The 19,031-nt window shown below is 31.7% G+C and overlaps 1 protein-coding gene across 1 annotated transcript in view; it reads left to right on the forward strand.

Moving 5' to 3' along the window:
- Positions 1-7,566: 7,566 nt before the first annotated feature.
- Positions 7,567-19,031, forward strand: part of SI (sucrase-isomaltase) — a 104,348-nt gene continuing 92,883 nt past the window's right edge. Inside the window, exons 1-8 of the mRNA XM_070465894.1 lie at positions 7,567-7,684; positions 8,918-9,012; positions 10,885-11,002; positions 11,293-11,402; positions 12,322-12,473; positions 13,644-13,815; positions 15,096-15,195; positions 16,503-16,615. Of these exons, the coding sequence (XP_070321995.1) occupies positions 7,567-7,684; positions 8,918-9,012; positions 10,885-11,002; positions 11,293-11,402; positions 12,322-12,473; positions 13,644-13,815; positions 15,096-15,195; positions 16,503-16,615 (978 nt within the window). The remainder of the gene's footprint in view (positions 7,685-8,917; positions 9,013-10,884; positions 11,003-11,292; positions 11,403-12,321; positions 12,474-13,643; positions 13,816-15,095; positions 15,196-16,502; positions 16,616-19,031) is intronic.

The following is a 19,031-nucleotide window of genomic DNA, read 5'->3' on the forward strand; positions in this document are numbered from 1 at the left end:
TTTATTTGCCAAAGGAAAATGACTTTAAGTCTCTAGTAAATATTTATTTAAAGTCAGTAAATCTTTCAGTGCTAAGGGGATCCAATTCATCTTAGAACATCCTCTAGTCACTTTATTTTTATTTTTCCTTACTGTTATGCATGAAACTACTATTTCAGGAATATATATATTAGTAGCCATTCGAAATAAATCATAGTCTGCTTACTTAAATATAAATGAATATTCCATCATCAAAAAGTGCTTTTGCTTTTTCCTACAAAAGATTGCCTAGAATCAAAATATGGAAATAGGATCAAAAAAAGTTATTAATAAATTGGAAACTTTAGGACAGTTTTCATAAACCAAATATCATTTTTATATTTATATTGTTTCAATGATATTTGCAATAACTACAATAATAATTAGATTATTCTCAGGCATTCATTTTTATTAGTTGTTTCATTTTATGTCAACTGCCATAGACTGGTGTTACACAGACAAAATATATTTTACTATCATATGATTGGAACTTAATAGATAACAATCTATCATGTCAGTTTTTTCCAGTGATGACTGAATGACGTTTTTTAAAATTTATTTTTAATTTTTTTTGGCTACTCTGGATCTTTGTTGCTATGCACTGGCTTTCTCTTATTGTGGTGAGTGGGGGTACTCTTTGTTGTGGTGTGGATGATTCTCATTATGGTGGCCTCTGTTGTGTGTAGCATGGGCTCTACCTGTGTGGGTTTCAGTAGTTGCAGCACCTTGGCTAAGTGGTTGCAATTTGTGGAATCTAGAGTTGTGGCACAGGAACTTAGTTGCTCCACATGCTGTGGAATCTTCCTGGACCAGGGATCGAACCCATGTTCCCTGCATTGCAGGGCAGATTCTTATCCACTGTACCACCAGGAAAGTCCTAAATGACTTATTTTGAAAATTAACTTACTAGTTCTTCAAGAACTTATATTCAAAATAACCCAGCCCTTCTCATTCAAATCACTGTTCACATTTCAAGAGTGCAAATTTGACAGAAACAAAATCTTTCACCCCAAAATAGCAAAGCAAGAGTAATAAGTAATAATGAATTTTTATTTCACTTTATCAATCATTTATAGTGGTTCTGTTAGTCCTTTTAATATTTTATTATATATTAGTTCTAGATGTTTATGCATATGTATGCATATAGTTTCCTGATTTGGGAAAATACTTGGCAAGCCGCACAATTGAAAGCCAAAGGAGGTCACAGATAGTACACATAATCCAACTAGCAACCTTTTGATTTACAGTGGATACTCTTAACATTTTATCATTAGAATTTATAATTCAGTAGTCAGTGTCTATTCTTACCATATGTATTAGATGTGTATAAAATGCTCTAATAAAAATGCTCAAACCTTCAGTGATTTAAAGCAGACAGATTATTTTTCTCCCATTTAACATTTTAGAGGAAATTTAATGATCCAGGTGGATAGTTTCCTCTGGTCCACAAGGTGATCCAGGAGTTTAAATCTCTCCTAACTTCTTGTCTACTGGGGATACATGCTTAAAGCTGACTTACAGAACCAATATATGTCTGGCTCATAGAAAGAATTAAATGGAAGAGGTTGGGGGCAAGCAGTTTCTTCTTAAAAATGTAATGTGAAAGTTGCATGCATGAATTCTGGTCTCATCTCACTATTAATATAATTTAGTTACATCATCAAAATTAACATCTGAGAGGTTGGAAAATGTAGTCTGTAGATAGATATGCTATACTTTATTAAATTTAGGGGACTCTCGGCCTTAAAAGAAGAAAACAGAAAAAAAGACAAACTGAAAAATTGACTCTGCTGCTGGTAAGACTGATAAACAGTGTTTTTAAGTAGTCCGTATTGTTGCAAAAATTGACTTTTGAGTGTATTACCAGTGATGGTCCCCAGATCCCCTTTATTCTTTCCACCTCCTATACCAGGATTAAGATTCTTAATTAGTGAATTCTCTTCAGTTCTGGACATGATTCAATTCAGACATAGTTCCTCCCTCTTCTTTAATTTCTTTTTAATAGTCATTTAATATAAGTCTGGGCTTCCCAGGTGGTGCTAGTGGGAAAGAAACCGCCTGTCAGCACAGAAGACTAAGAGACATGGGTTCAATCCCTGGGTCAGGAAGACTCCCTGGAGGAGGGTATCGCAACCCACTCCAGTGTTCTGGCCTGGAGACTCCCACAGACAGAGAAGCCTGCCAGGTTAGAGTCTACAGGCTCGCAGAGAGTCGGACATGACAAGCGATTTAGCACACACTATGTAAGTAAAGGTAACTTATATTTTAAATATATGTATATATTATATTGGGCCTCCCCCAGTAGCTCTGCCTCCAATGCAGGAGCCGCAGGAGACATAGGTTCAATCCCTGTGTCTGGAAGATTCTCTGCCGGAGGGCGCTGGCAACCCACTCCAGTATTCTTGCTTGGAGAATCCCATGGAGAGAGGAGTCTAGCGGGATACAGTCCAGAGTTGCAAAGAGTTGGACACAACTGAAGTGACTTAGCACGGCATGGCATATATTACATTATATTATATTATATTATATTATATTATATTATATCTTAATAAAAGTCACTTAATATAAGTCCACTTAATGTAAGTCCCTTAATATAAGGCTTAATATAAGAATCTGCCTGTCAGTGCAGGAGACCTGGGTTCAAACCCTGGCTCAGTGGAGCTGAACAAGATTGAACATGCACACACACATGCACAGTATAAGTACAAATTCTATAATAAACACACACAACTTTGTCTGAGACACCCTGCCCTTCCTTGTTTGAATCCAGTCATGTTCCTGATGGTATTTTGCTGTTGAACTTTGACAAGGGAGGACTGATATACAATTTACAGTCACTGCTATATCTCGCTCTATAAAATGTTGTGTGCGATGTTGTGAATTAAGTGAAGAAGCCATTGTCCTTGCTAAGTGTGCTGAGTCTCATGTGGGCAATAAAATCAAGCATGCTGTGCTGTGCGACTCTTGCGACCCCATAGACGGTAGCCTGCCAGGCTTCTCTGTCCATGGCATCCTCCAGGCAAGAATACTAGAGTGGGTGGCACTTTCCTTCTCCAGGGGATCTTCCCAACCCAGGAATCAAACCTGGGTCTCCTGCACTGCAGACAGACTCTTTACTGACCGAGCTAGGAGGGAAGCCCTAAGGAAGCATGGATACTGGTAATATATAAGCTTGAGGACAAGTAGAAGAATTCAAATAGTCCCTTCGGTAGAAAAGTGATGTCAACTGATACTAGAAAGATAGGTAGAGCTTGCATTGAAGAAGGGCAATCCAGATTCTGGACCAAATAAGCACAGGTGTGAGAGTGAGAAAGTGGAAGAGCTTAACAGATTGTTATAGCAAGAGAGAGGGTTGACTGAGGATGTCAGATGGAATGGAAAAGACAAAATTTAGAGTGTAAATATAAAGTTAAGAAGTTTAGATCTCTATCTCCAGGCAGTAGGTACTATTGGAATACTGCACTGGGATTAAAACAAGTTGCATTATTTTGATGGAGAGTGGCAGATGAATACTTTAGGGAAAGAGAGAGAAAATTAGACTAACTGGAGTCTGGAAGAGAAGTTAAGCCCCACCTAAGAAGTCCTGTTTATTTATATCTCTCTAAATATGTATATCTATTTCTTTCTATCTACTTGTATCTCTGTATTTTAGTTTCATTGTCCAATCATTCATTGCTGTTTTATAGGAACATGATTGACCTTTGTATATCAACTTTATATCCTCTGAACTTGTTCCACTCACCACTTGATTCTAGAAGATTGAAGTTGATTTAATGAGATTTCCCACTTAAATAATTATATGCTTTGTGAATTGAGAGGAAATCACTTTAATCTTATTTCCATATCACTGCTATTTATGTACTGAACGTTCTCCTTTATATCTCCCCAGGTCTTAAGAATAATCCATGCGTACACTTCTTTTACTGTTTCTGTTTAAGCTCATATTCAGGGTGCCTCAAGAAACTAGTTACTCTATTCTGTGTGACCACATTATTTTAATACAAATTCCTTTGAAAATGTAGTGCCCTGACTACATGCAGAACTTGTACCAACCATTTCAGAGTCAAATTGTTCTCTGTGGTAGCAGAGCTGTAATACTAATAATGCATTATGTGAGCACATATAATTCTTATAATGACCCTATAGGTAAGTGTTTTTATTTCTAATTTGTAGACAAAGAGACTGAGGCTTGAAAAAAATAAACAAATGTGCCCAGAGTTTCTCAGACATATGTGTTACACCTGTTATGTGTACGCAGGGCTCTTGTTTCAACTCTTTTGCCCTTAAACATTATTTTAGCTTAAATCAATAGTGTAATAATTGATATCCTATATTTTTCTGTATGAAAAGTTGTGTTTATGCAATAATCTTTTATAATAAAATCAGTGCTATAAGTAACAAATAAATAAAATGTTGCTTATTTATATATCTATACTTTTACACTTCATTCTTATGGATTTTGTTAGTTCTTCAACTTCAAGTTTAATAACAAGACAGAAGATAACTTATTTAATCTTTGCTTTTTATGAAATATTATCTGCTAATTGTCAGTTCCTACAAGTGTTTTTCAAATTCTAGCTTACAGGTATGTTTCAACTTTCCAGTGAGAGTTTAAATTTTGCACAATGAGATAAAACAATAAGTGAAATAGCATCTATATGGTAAAAGAAATATGATTTTGAAAAGGGAAATAAACACTATAAATAAGTACTTTTATGTTCTTAGGCTAGTTCATAGCTTCCAGAAATTAAAGACTATCTGAGAGCACAATTATTAATTAACCTAGATTCCCAGAGAGAGATTTACACAACGGTTTTCAGGGTTAAGTTTTTTATGATTGCACATTGAACAGAAGTTTATTAAATACTGATAGGCTGGTGAGAGTGCAATAAAACTTTATGAGTAGCTCAAATTATAGCTGAGCAGTTTTCCCTGATCATTACGTTGGCAGCCTTACCCAACTCTGGTACAGCAGAACACAAAGAACAGACTATGAAATAAGGTAAGTTTAACTATCATATTTCTTTGTTACATTTGAGTTTTCAAGTAATTATGTGTTCCTTTAATTCATGTTAGCAATATTTCTGTCTATCTTCAATTGTTTAAAATAGCAATGATAACATATTTTCATTTTCCATATTAAATGTATAGCCCCTTGTACTAACAGGAAAAAACAATTCTAAAATTTTTTAAAGATAGAAGAATATTTTCTTTGTGCAGCTGTTCATTAAAAGTGTCAGACCCAAGTAGAATGATAGCAAGTTTAGTTGAATTGTTATATATAGATGAAAATAAAGATAAAACATATTTTGAAATCTAGAGAAATACTGTAGGCATGATAAATATATATTTAAGAAAAATATATGCAGGATGGAATGCTACATTTATAAAACACTTAAATCTTTTCTAGCTAATTTTTTAAAGATCAGTCATAATTAGTGATCTTTAAAAGGAGTAATAAGTATTACTAATTTTAAAATAAATATACAGAGAAATGGCATCAGTATACAATTTCTCCAAAAATATTTTGCTTAAAATTACTGCAATCCAAAATACAATTACTGTAATTACCACCTACAGCTTATGAACAACTTTAGTACTGATCATTTATAAGTACTCATATAAATAATTTAATTTTGGTGCATTTTTGTTCTGATTTACTATTTTGTTCTGATTTATTGTTATTGTAATTTTGGTACATTTTGTTTTGATTTATTTAAATTAAAGAGGGTTAGCTTCATGACAATATGCATTTTTTTTTTTTTTTTTTTTAGATTTCCCTTAACAAAAGAAAAGAACAATCATTTTTACTGGCTTCTTGATCTCAAAATGAAATTAGTGTGAAAGTTAAACTTATTTCAAGTTAAACATTAAATGCATTTCTGTTGTTTCTCACATAACATTGAGCAACCAGGATTCATTTTCTAAACAGCCTTTTAGATCATGTTGCTTTATTTAAATGTAGCTTATATTCATTCAAGTTCTCTGAAAATTACTGATGCAGTAAACAGCTTACATATCTATAATGGGAAATCATAAGCTAAAATTGAATGCTAATTTTTAAACTTTCAATCATAAGGTATATTTTTAAAATTGAGCTTATACTTATTTGATGTTAGGATCTGAACTACTTTCATGATTCTTGCTATTAGGAATGTAACAATACAATGGAGGAAATTTACGTGCGTGAATAATTGCAATAGATAATACTATATACTGTTGTAAAATGGGAAGAGAATAGATTTAACACTGTTTCTAAAAGTAAGAAAACTTTCACAGATGGCATAGTATTTGAACTGGGCATAAATTGGAACTAGAAGGGCAGGTGTGGAAGAATTGAAGAAAGATTAAACAGCATGTACTAAGACATGTTATCCAGAAAAAAAATTTCACTGTTGGAGATAAGGGTAAAATTCTGAAACTTTTCCGGAGGTAGAATCATCAAGACTTATTGAGTGATTTATTGTGGTAGAAAGATATGGAAGAGAGAAAAAATGTTTTTAGATCCGGAAGACTCAGTATATGAACTGACATAGGTAGAGGAGAAAGGGCGAGTATAAGAGGGCAAAAAGAAAAATTGATTTTAAAACCAGCAATTTATAAAAGCACTTACTGTGAAAATTCTCAATTTCTATCTAGGTGTATTCCATTGAATTAAAACATATAACAACATAAAATATAGAAAAATCATGGAAGCTTAAAGACAAGGAGAGATAGATTATTATCAAAACTAAGTTAAACAAATAGGCTTTAAGATAATTACTAGAGAAGAGCTCTTCCCTACCTACATTTAGGCACCTCTGGATGGTAACACAAATACATAATGTTATCTGAAATAAATATATTTTTGATTTGAGAGTCTGGTATATTTTACTATTTGAGAGTGGAACTTGGCGATCATGTAGTTTAAATGCTTTTTTTAAGCAACAACTCCTAAATATATAGCATATATGCATGTATGTGTATGTATGTGTCCTATATATATGTATTTTCTACAACATTTTATATTTGTATTCTTTTATATGTTTATATTTATTTGCCCCATATTTATATTTATATCCTTTTCCATAATATGCTTATAAGAAAGCAGTGCTGAAATTGCAAAGCAATAATTATAGTAGGAAGAACTGGGTTTTCTTGACTTTGAAAAAATAATATTTTCTCTAAGCCTGAAGTTCATAAAATAAAAGTGTCTCCTTCATACAGTTGTTGTGGAATTAAGGAACACAGTACAAGTATAAGCTTTCCTTGACTTGAAAAATCCTCTAAAGAGAGAGCAACTAATCCCTCTTGGAGATCTTTTTCCGTTTATATTTTCATTTCAGTGTACTACTATAATGTTCATTGCTAATTCTGTCTTTTTACTTGAAATTGCATGTGTTGTTTACCCTTTTGCAAATGTGCATTATTTTAGATTGTAAACTGTTAGAGCTGTCTGCAGCTCTGCTTGGGTTTTGCTTAGTAGAAAAAAATATGTAATTTTATGATAATTATGGTCACTTATTGTATATTCTGCATTTCAACTGTATATTCTTTTTCTTTCTTTAGATGGCAAAGAAGAAATTTTCTGGATTGGAAATTTCTCTGATTGTCCTATTTGCTATAGTTACAATAATAGCTATTGCCTTAGTTGTTGTTTTAGCAACTAAGACACCTGCTGTTGAAGGTAAATAATATTGAAACTACTTATACATTATAGTGAGGTTGAGATAAAGTTTACCCCATAAAAATTATGGATCTTAAAAAGTAATCTATAATCTATATGAAATCTATATGAGATTAAATACTTGAAGAAAGACCTCAGGTAAGTTACAGTTACTCCAACTTTTTCTAGCCATTATATTACTGATATTTCAATGAAGTGTCATTGCAATTAAGAAATCCATATGCTTTGATATTAATGGCCTTGCTTTAGAACTAACAAATAGACAAAAGAAACAAGATATTAATAAACAGCGCAGTAATCTTCTATAGTTACCAGTGAGGTTCTTCTAACTAGTGGGAAATCTCATTAGTCAGGTTTTGCTTTAGCTTTCACACACTTGCAAGCGCGGTTAGGAAATTTAAGGGGATAACCTCTTTGCCATAGACTCTTTTTTTTTTTTTTTTAAAGAGTGAGGTCATGTGAGAGAAACAGAGAGAAGGTGAAACAGGCTTGAAGTGTTTATCATTTTTCCTGAATACTTATATCCTAATATAGAGTTGATGCATGCTACCTTCATCCACCTGATCTACTTTTTCTTTCTTCATCATTCTCTCCTAATTAAATCAGAAGTGGAAAATGCAATTCAAATTATCTTCTAGTCTAACAGTAGTTAGTGTTTTCTGCTGCCTCTTGTCTTGTTTTATCATCTTCTAGTAAACTGAAAGCTTGTTACATTATGAAGCAATCAAATTTATCTTCCCCATCTCTGGTTGCTAGAAAGTCCCTCTCTATTACATTGAGTTGGAATTTTGCTCTTTTGCTATTCTCTTCTTTCTCTTCTATTTATTTCTCTTCTTCCTCCTAACCTTTTTTCTTCTCTAATTCTTGTTTCCTTCTCTGCATCCTCTCCTCATATATATTCTCCATAAATATTTCTCCATCTTCTTTCTTCATCTCTAAAACACAGTTTGTGAGTGTGGTGCAGAAAACATTTTGTCTCCTTTTAGTCTACCTTTTAAGACCTTCTGTGAATGTAGTTTGATTCTCTTAAGGAAGAGTCAAAGGGCTTTATACAGTTTTAAATATTGTTTGGATCATTTCCTTTTGGTAATTAGAACTTGAATTTATAGGGGGATTTTTAGTTTAATTTTCATTATATATATATTTGTGTATACTTTCAATGTATTTGTTACTTGAAAATTTGAAAATAAATTTAAAACCATGTTTTGTTTTATTGACCGGTTTCTTTCTCAGAAATCAGTGATACAACCCGAGGCACATGCCCAAGTGTACTGAACGATCCTATCAACCAGAGAATAAACTGCATTCCAGAACGATCTCCCACACAGGTCTGCAACCAAAGTCTTTTATATTTTTATGAATAGATATATAGTATGAAAATTATATTAAGATAATTAACCAAAATTGGATATATTCCATATTTTTAAAAGTATAGCCATTAATTAGGCCACATTTCTTTTTATTTATGTATGAACAGATGAAAGATAATGAAAATTACTGAGCTTGCTTTTCTGTACTTCAATTCAAATTAGCAAGTTAATATTTTTCCATATTTAAAAAGCTATTGTTAAATTTATAATTCTTCATGAAATTCTATCCTCTCAAACTACTGATTAAAAAGTATAACCTCTGATAAATATAGAACTTTTGAGAAAGAATATCTACACTCTATTAAAGTGTTTGTGATGATGACCTTAACAAGAAGAATCTGTGGAGAATAAAGTAACATTGATTCTTCTATTTTTAAATTTTTAAAACAATTTATTTTTTTATTATTTGAGGAGAAAGAATTCAACTGGAGAAAATTAAGTGTAACTAAATGGATTCACTTAACCCTAATTGACTCTTCCTTGGTCATTATAACTTGTATGGGATTAGAAGGTCAAAGAGTGAATGTGTGTATGTGTGTATTCCCATTTTGTGATGTTTATATCAAAAGTCACACATACCTCAGATTCTGTTGGGTAATGACCCTCCAAAATGTTCAGTCCCCATTGAACTATCATTTTTTATATGCATGTATGCATGTGTATGTGTGTGTGCATGTATGTGTGTTCATGTATGTATGTGTGTGCATGTATGTGTGTGTGCATGCGTGTGTGTGTGTGTGTGTGTGTGTGTGTGCTCAGTAGCTCAGTCGTGTCTGACTCTTTGTGACTCCCTGGACTGTAGCCTGCTAGGCAGCTCTATCCATGGGGTTCTCTAGGCAAGAATACTGAAGTGGGTTGCCATTTCCTCCTCTAGGGATCTTCCCAACCCAGGATTGAACCTGCATCTCCTGTAGTTCCTGCATTTCAGGCAGATTCTTTACTGTTGAGCCACCTGGCAAGTCGCTGTGTATATGTGTACCTGATGCCACTTTAATTTGATGTTAAAAATGGGAGAGAATTTAACATGTGTACCATTAACTGGTAAACATGGAGATATAAAAAAAATTTTTTTCAAGGCAAATAGCCAAGAGAAAGAGCTCACAAGTATTCAAATTATGAAAATGTTACACTATTACATTTAAATATTAAGTAGATTTTTTATTATATCAATGTTAAACACAGCATCACCATGTGACTCAACTTTTACTATAACATATATAATTTTTCTTTCCTTTCATGTAATCTTTCCATATAGATCATAAAATTAAGGAAAATTTGTTATTTAACTTTATACATTAGATGTAATGGCAGCCACTAGTTGCAACAACTAGCATATGAACTAGTTTAAATCATATCAAGCTAATAATTATCTGGAAATAATGACCTTAAACATTTTACCTAGGCTCAAATTTAGGACCATATCCTCTTTATAGCCTCACTTGCAACTTGATACATAATTAGTACACAATAAATATTTTAGTTCTTCTGCACTGACTACATGGCAACAGAACTGACTATAATTATCTGGAGGGCAGGAATCTTGAAAATAACATGACTTTACAATAATGTGTATTCATATGTAAATTTGATAAATCGCAACTCAGAGCATCAATTTCTGATGTAATTCAATTCATCAAATATTTACATTTCTTCAAAGTGAAAGGAACAAAAGAATAAATGATATTTTAGTACATTATGTATTTGAAGAAATAAGTTTTTTTAAATATTCACTCAAACAATTATTGGAATGAGTGAATGTTTGAAAAATAGAGACCAACACATATGATAACAGTACTAATCCTATGATTCCTTTAATAAATGTTTTATCAGACACTTTGTGCAGCTCGAGGTTGCTGCTGGAGGCCTTGGAATGATTCTGTTATTCCTTGGTGCTTCTTCGCAAATAACCACGGCTATAATGCTGAGAAAGTAACATCAACAAATGCTGGTGAGAAGTGTTCTATCCTGGTGATCCAACATATTTTAAGTTGAATAAAAAAAGTATATTTAAAATTTTTCTTTGGAAAAATATCTTAAAATCAAATAGGAACATGTACACAAGAATGTTCAAATTTGGTATGTTAAGAACTTATTTTTTTCATGATTCTATCTTCCAAATTAAAAAAAGAAAAGGTTATTTGTGAGACCTACAATAAAATTAGAAAAAATATGAAAATATTTAGTGATTACTAATCATTATAAATAAAACCATAATTCATACTTTTTTTTTTCTTTAAGGACTTGAAGTCAAATTAAAAAGGAAAGCTTCACCTACACTCTTTGCAAATGACATTAACAGCGTTCTCCTCACAACTCAAAATCAGACACGCAATCGTATGCGGTTCAAGGTTTGGTTTTTGAGTTTCCTAAAGAAAAGTTAATACTAAAGAGCATGTTATGAATATACCCTGTAACCCACCAAGATATTTTCCCTCTTAATAAATGTCTATTCCAAAGAAAAGGACTTATTGGACTAGTTACTCCACTTCTCTGAGACTTCTGCTCAGATAGAACACAAGAGCTAGTTCCCCTGGCAGTAGTTTTTAGAGAATTTAATAATATATTCAGTGTAAAATATTTGATACAGTGTCCTGAGAATAATTAACACTCAATAAACTGTAGTAATTTTTTTAATCCAATACAGACTGTGATAAAAGACTAGTTTAGAATTTAATTTAAGGAAGCTGTTAATTGTTCTATATATGTGTGACACACACACTAGTTCTTTTTACTGATATCACTTTTAGTCATGATTTTAAAGAAACTAATTTCTGCTTTCTTTACCAAATTGTTTGCTAGTATGGTCTTTTGGATTGGCAGTAAAAGCCATACATCCTTTGTGCAATACCTTTTAGCAACAATTTCACAAAAATTGTTTTTTAAAACAAAATTCAAAATACTTTCATGACTTGTTAGTGAGTGATCATCAAAATAATTCATAATTAAATTCACAAAAATCTACTATTTAAGAATTAATATTTAATAATAGTCTCATGATTTTTTATATTGGTCAATTAAAATTTTATTTTATATAGTACCTTTATAATTAACTAATTCTATTAATTCTTTAACAGTACTTACAATTTATTCTTTGCATAGCCACTCAACGATGTTAAAGTTAGGTTTATGACTAGATTAATAACTCATCTATAAAATCACTAAATTTATTGTTTTGTATTTGGAACCTGCATTTAATACTTAATTCAGAACTGAGAAATTCAGTAACAGTTTTGAATCAAGTAATGATAATTTAAAATATCTTTGCAGATCATTGATCCAAATAATAGAAGATACGAAGTTCCTCATCAGTTTGTAAAAGAATTTAGTGGAACTGCAGCTTCTGATCCACTGTATAATGTGGAGGTTATACATGATCCATTTAGCATTAAAATTTCTAGAAAAAGCAATAATAAAATTTTGTAAGTAATTATCTTACATTTATGTAAGTTTAAATAATTGGTCAATTTTATTGTATTATCATAGAACCACAAAAGTCTCATTTTTAGGGCATTTTCAGGAAGAATAAATTTCCTTCCAAAAGAGGGTGGGTGTACATGTTTTCAAATATTACAATATCAAGGAAGCTTTAATTTCTTATGGATGAAATATACCAGAATATGAATGGAAGTATAGAATGGGCCAACCAAAGTTGAAATGAAGAGCACCACTGGTACAATTTTAGCCTTGCATATATTTTACATACCTAAAAAACCTTATATATCTTTTCCTTGTTATCTATCATATTCTCTCTCAATTGGTAGGATCAAATAGTTACTATTCAGAGAGGGACACATTTCCATAGTATTAGAAGATTTTTCATATATGTGTATGAAATTAATTGAATAAATTTACACATAATAAATTTAAATAGCCATATATGATAATTTAAACATTATCTGAATGCCTTCATTATAAATGTATTTTGAGGGACATTTCTGGCAAAAAAGTTAGTAATTTTCAATATTGTTGTTCTTGAATTTCCAAGAAAGGTTAATTGGATGATTATCAGGACTTCATCTCAGCAATTACTTTTCTTAAATATATTTTAATGACTTGAAGTTGATTTTATGTTAAATCACAAAAGAAATGCTATCTGACATTTCTCATAGTTTATATTTGATATATATAAAACATGAAACCTTTCTTTTTCAGGAAAAATGATTTTGAACTTAATACATGTATAGAGGTATAGAAACCAGTATAGTACTATATTTTAAAACTCTGTCTCTGAGTCAAAGTCAAAACTGGGTTTGAAATTTGGCTCTGCTACCTACCACTTTGTCACCTTGAAAACATGAATAAATTTGTCCAAATTGTGCCATTTGTGAAATGAAATTTATAATAGAGGTTGTACTTTAGTATTGTAGTAAAGATAAAAGGAAATAAATGTGTGTGAAGAATCATATTGTTGATAACGAAGCCAATTGTGGATGAAATTAACAAGTTTGGTACAATTCATGTGCTCCTAAGAAGTAATCACAGCTAAAGACTGACATATTTAAAATGAAATATTCTGGTTGATAACATAGATCCATATTTAATAGAGCATTTTATGTATTTTTAGCTCTTTTATTTATTTCATGCTACAGGTTTGACACCAGCATTGGTCCCCTGGTATACTCTGACCAGTATTTACAGATCTCAGCCAGACTTCCCAGTGAATACATTTATGGTCTCGGGGAACATATTCATAAGAGATTTCGTCATGATTTATATTGGAAAACGTGGCCAATTTTTACTCGGGATCAACTTCCTGGTGATGTGAGGAACTATATTTTTTGTTATAAATAAAATAATTATATTTGACAGGAGATAATTCTAGCCTTCTTGAAATCATCATCTTTTTGTTGTCAGTGATATATATTCCAGAAGCCTCTTTACTTTAGGGGTGAGGATTCATATCAAAGTTAGATTAACTAAATAAGTGAACAACAGATTTTATGAATATTTTAAAAGGTGTTTTGAATTTAGGAATGTTTTCCTTTGACTTTTCACTTTTATATTTTATCAATCACTTTTCAGTTACTCTTGTACTTACACTATCTAGGACTAGTCATTACCTAAGAACACTTACAAACACTTATCATGTTCAACATGGCTTTGTGTATGTGCTGTCTGTCTATCTAGTGGACATCATGTCCTGCATCTATACCTACTTTTTCCTCTTCCATAACATGATAATCTTTCTTAGTTCATGTATTTTTTTCCACAAGAAGTTTGTTCTTTATTATTTATACATATCATTAATAGCTCATTTGATCTCACCTCATAAGAAAATTTCCCAAACTCCTCCATGCAGAATTAATCTTTACTTTCTAATACTTTATTCATATTTTGTTATGACACCATCACAGCTATTATTTGTAAATATATATTTCTGCATTTCAAGAGTATGAAGTTTTTTATGACAAATACAATAGCATTAAAGAAACTTTTTAAAATCGATTCATGATTGCTTTGAGTCAAATGTTACTGATTTTTAAAATTCCAGTGCTACTGAAATGAAGGTCGGTTGTTTTAAAGATCCTCATTTGGTACACAAATGTTAATAAATTTTGCTACTCATCAGCTCTCAACATCTATACTGAAAAAGTTATATGAAGTGGACATCATCTTGGAATTCCTGGCAATACCTTGGGGCATACCTGAGACATGATATATAAACATGCCCTTATCCTATAAACATGCCATTGCCCTATAAACATGCCATTCCTATCACAGATAGCTTATTTTTTAGTTGAAATATAGTTGATGAATGGCTTATTAAAACTCATTTAATCATCATAAAGCATAAGAGAAAGCTAAATAATCTATTAATAGCATAACATATTGTTATATACTTATATCTTAATGTATTAATAAGTAAAATAAGTTCAGTGCCTTTTGTGTTACAACGTTTCATATGGTATATAGTAGAGACAATTATTATAGAATATAAGGAGTAAATTGTAGAAAAAGGTAGGAATACATAAAAGCCATTTAAGTATACTTTTTATTTTAAAGGTATTTTAAGTTTTAATTTTCAAATTTATGCCTTATAGAATAATAATAATTTATATGGCCATCAAACATTCTTCATGTGCATTGAGGATACTTCCGGAAAGTCATTTGGTGTTTTCTTAATGAACAGCAATGCAATGGGTAAGAGTAATTTATCTGATAATATGTTCAAATGAGACTTGAAATGTTTTAACTGTTTTATTTATTCCAGCCATAGATATATTATAGCAGAGTAAACTTTGTTGTTAGTGATTTAGAACGTGAAATTATTATAAGCAGGTTTTATAGTTAGTGAGGGCTTCCTTTGTGTCTCAGGTAAAAAATCTGCCTGCAATGCAAGAGACATGAGTTTGATCCCTGGGTTGGGAAGATCCCCTGGAGAAAGGAAAGGCTACCCACCCCAGTATCCTTTCCTGGAGAATTCCATGCACAGAGGAGCCTGAGATATGGATTTTTGTGTGTCTGTGCTTCTGCTTTGGGGGAAGTATGCTATATTATGATATACAGGCACTTCCTTTTCCCTCCCGAGCAACATTGAATGTATCCATGTAAATGATTATTCCCATTCCCATAGCCTTGATTATTAAGATAAATTCATATGCCCTGAAGATTAAAAAAACAAAGGTCTATATGGGGATAAAAAGATAGAAGAATCATATTTCAGCTTATCATAACTCAAGTAATGTAGAACTTTTTATTTTCCAATGTTGTGAATAATGCAATACCTATATTTGATAAATGAATCAGTGATAATTAAAAAAAAATACAAAAATAATCATATTCCAGCAAGAGCAGTGCTCCATATGGTTATTGGGACAATTACTATGTTTAACATAAATAAAAATTAAAACCTTCATAGTTTTATTTTATAGAAATCAACACGTGATATGATCTTTCACAGAATCTTCAATTAAAATAACTGAGATACAATTTCAAAAAGAAATAATTTTTATTGTAAAAGGACTGATCCTTTATTCCCTGCTAAGCATTTTCTAGGTAGCTTTTGCTAACACCTGTAAAAGGAATACCTGGAATAACTTATCATAAACCTCACATATGGGGGCATTCCACTTTTCTCCTGTATTCTTATCTTAAATATCATGAAGTGAAAGTGAAGTTGCTCAGTCGTGTCCGACTCTTTGTGACCCCGTGGACTGTAGCCCTTCTCCATCCAGACTCCTCCATCCATGGGATTCTCCAGGCAAGAATATTGGAGTGGGTTGCCATTTCCTTCTGTAGGGAGTCTTCCTGACCCAGGGATCAAACCCAGGTCTCCTGCATTGCAGGCAGACGCTTTAACCTCTGAGCCGCCAGGGAAGCCATTAACAATTAAAAAGACTCTAAAATTATGTGATTAGTGTGAAGTACTTTAAGTAGACATTGCAATTATTTTCTCATTATGTACATTTTTACTATATACATATGCTTTTTCAATTTTTGTTTTGTAGAGATTTTCATCCAGCCTACTCCAATAGTAACTTACCGAGTTATAGGTGGAATTCTGGACTTTTATATCTTTCTGGGAGACACACCAGAACAAGTAGTTCAACAGTATCAAGAGGTGTGTTGCAGGTCTATTTTAAATTTTTTTTCTACCATACTTTTCTTTCATCTAACATATTGAAATGATTTTAGCTAAGCTATTGGAGGCCTCTTAGCTGAATATATTTTTATACCTTACCATTTTTCAGATATGACAGGATACTTTTTATTTTTGTTTTTCTTGAACAATGACTCCTAGATATATTTAGATGTCTATATTTCTGATAACAAATTGTTTCTTTCTTCCAGGCAGCTGAGTTCAGTATTTGCATTTCTTTGAGATGTTACATATTAAACTATGACCTTATTTGATGGGATAAAACAAAATGGGGTATCTTATCTTCATTTGATAAGAATTCTGGAGGCAACTGAGTTTAAAAAAAGGGCTAGTGACACTTGCTGTTAATCTACAGTAGGTAAATCCCAGTAAAATTGGCTCTGACACTCAGATTTAGAAGGGCAGATTTTGAAAACATAGTCTGAAGTCTTATACCTTAAACATACTATCTAAACAACTTTCATTTACCTATTAAATAACATGCTATTGTATGTGAGCCCAAGAAGGACTTTAGAAAGGTGAGAAATCAGGACTTATTTTGAGCCTGATTCTAAATGTTTCTCCCATGTAAATTGTTATTCTGTGACTATTAGCATATATAAATCTTGGTGTTATCCTGAAAAATAAATCATTTTTGTAGACATAAAATTTGAGAATCATGCCTATTTTTTAAATCTTGTTTTATTGATAAATCTTTTTGACGTATAATTCCCATTTCCTAGAATAATCTCAAAAGAGAAGTAATTACTATCAAAAAATTTAGTTATGATCTAAAAACCTGAACTAACAGTAGCTAGAGTTTTACCCAATTGAATAATTTACAGTCTTGCAATCCCCAAATTGCTGTTCATAAATGTGAATTTCAGAAATGCACACAAAATTTACAGTCTCCATAATATGAAATCATAGTTATTGTGTATGGTTGTCACACCATCAAAACAGAGAACAGCAAGAGTTTAAGAGTTGATTTGTGAAATATTAGTTGAGATAGTTGTCTATTACATGCTGAGTAAAGCCTGTGGTCAGCACTACTTGAACTTGAGTCCTATTTGACATGCCAATGCAGCATTCATGCATTAATAATACAGTTATCCACTTGCATACATCATTTTATGGGTAGACTTGAAAAATCTCGAATTTAAAAAAAAGAAGGTGTGTAGAATATAGCACTATTAATCAGTGCTGAATTTCAATGGGGGCACAAATTAGATAGAGAATAGGCAAAAGTAACTATTTCTTGTTTGAAGAAGAACAAAATATACTTTCTGTACAAATTAACTCATTAGTGGTGCCAGGATGTCAAAATTGAAAACTTTAATGCGTTTGAATGATCAGATCATTTTATATGTTTTAAGGATGATGTATACATATAAAGTACAAGAGGATTAGTGCATAAATTAATATAATATATAGCAACACCTATTTTATATACTTTTATGAAAATAAATTATGTGATATGTATAACATACACACACAGAAATTTCAATCACCTGTCTAAATCTTTAAAATTTTATGGAACATAATATGTTTATGAATAGTGTAAACATACTGAGTTTTTGGCAGAGCTTTATTTGATACCAAGTTTTAAAAAATAAATTTAATGCTTAAATTGAAGAGAATACAATGACCCAACATTAGTACTTTTTAAAAATTTTTAAATAGTAGTTTTTAGATGTACGTGATGAAATCACAGTTCTTTCCCCTAAAATGTATACCTTAACGAGAGAAAAGCCATCATGCCATATAAAATTATTTGTTTTAATATAACCTAATACTTCATTTTCAGTGAAAAATTTAATATCTGTTGTACTTGTATATCTATGTGCAAAATTCTGTGCTCTGTTGTTGTGATAAGACTCTGGTGGTCTGTTGCGAATGTGCCCTGAGCCTGCTTGGGGTACCAAAGAGCGGGAGGAGAAGGGCCCATTTGGTCCTTGGGGGAAGGAAGAAACCAAGGCCCTACACGTGACTATCAAGAGTACCTTATGAAAGGCTTTGTGGGGAGCCTTGTAGGCATATATTTTATTAATATTTTTGCAAACTAGGGGAGAAATAAGTGTCAAAATGTAATGGAATAGGAATTGTATACGTTTAACTTTCATATCTTACATGTTATCATTCATTCGTTTTGTTGCTATAGGAAGTGGGAGGTGTGGTGGTGTTCTTGTTCTTTAATCTCATTAATGCTATCCTTTTATTCTCTTTTTTAACTTTCCATGCACAGCAAAATACACTTTTATAAATGCTACTTTTTAAAGTGCTACCTTTCTGATGTTTTAACACAAAATAAAAGAGGAACATAAACTTGCTAATTGTTTCATAATACAATTCTAAGAGAATATCCATTTTAGAATGCAGATACCACAAAATCTTTGTT

Source organism: Odocoileus virginianus, chromosome 4, assembly GCF_023699985.2.
Source record: "Odocoileus virginianus isolate 20LAN1187 ecotype Illinois chromosome 4, Ovbor_1.2, whole genome shotgun sequence".
Classification (NCBI taxonomy): domain Eukaryota; kingdom Metazoa; phylum Chordata; class Mammalia; order Artiodactyla; family Cervidae; genus Odocoileus; species Odocoileus virginianus.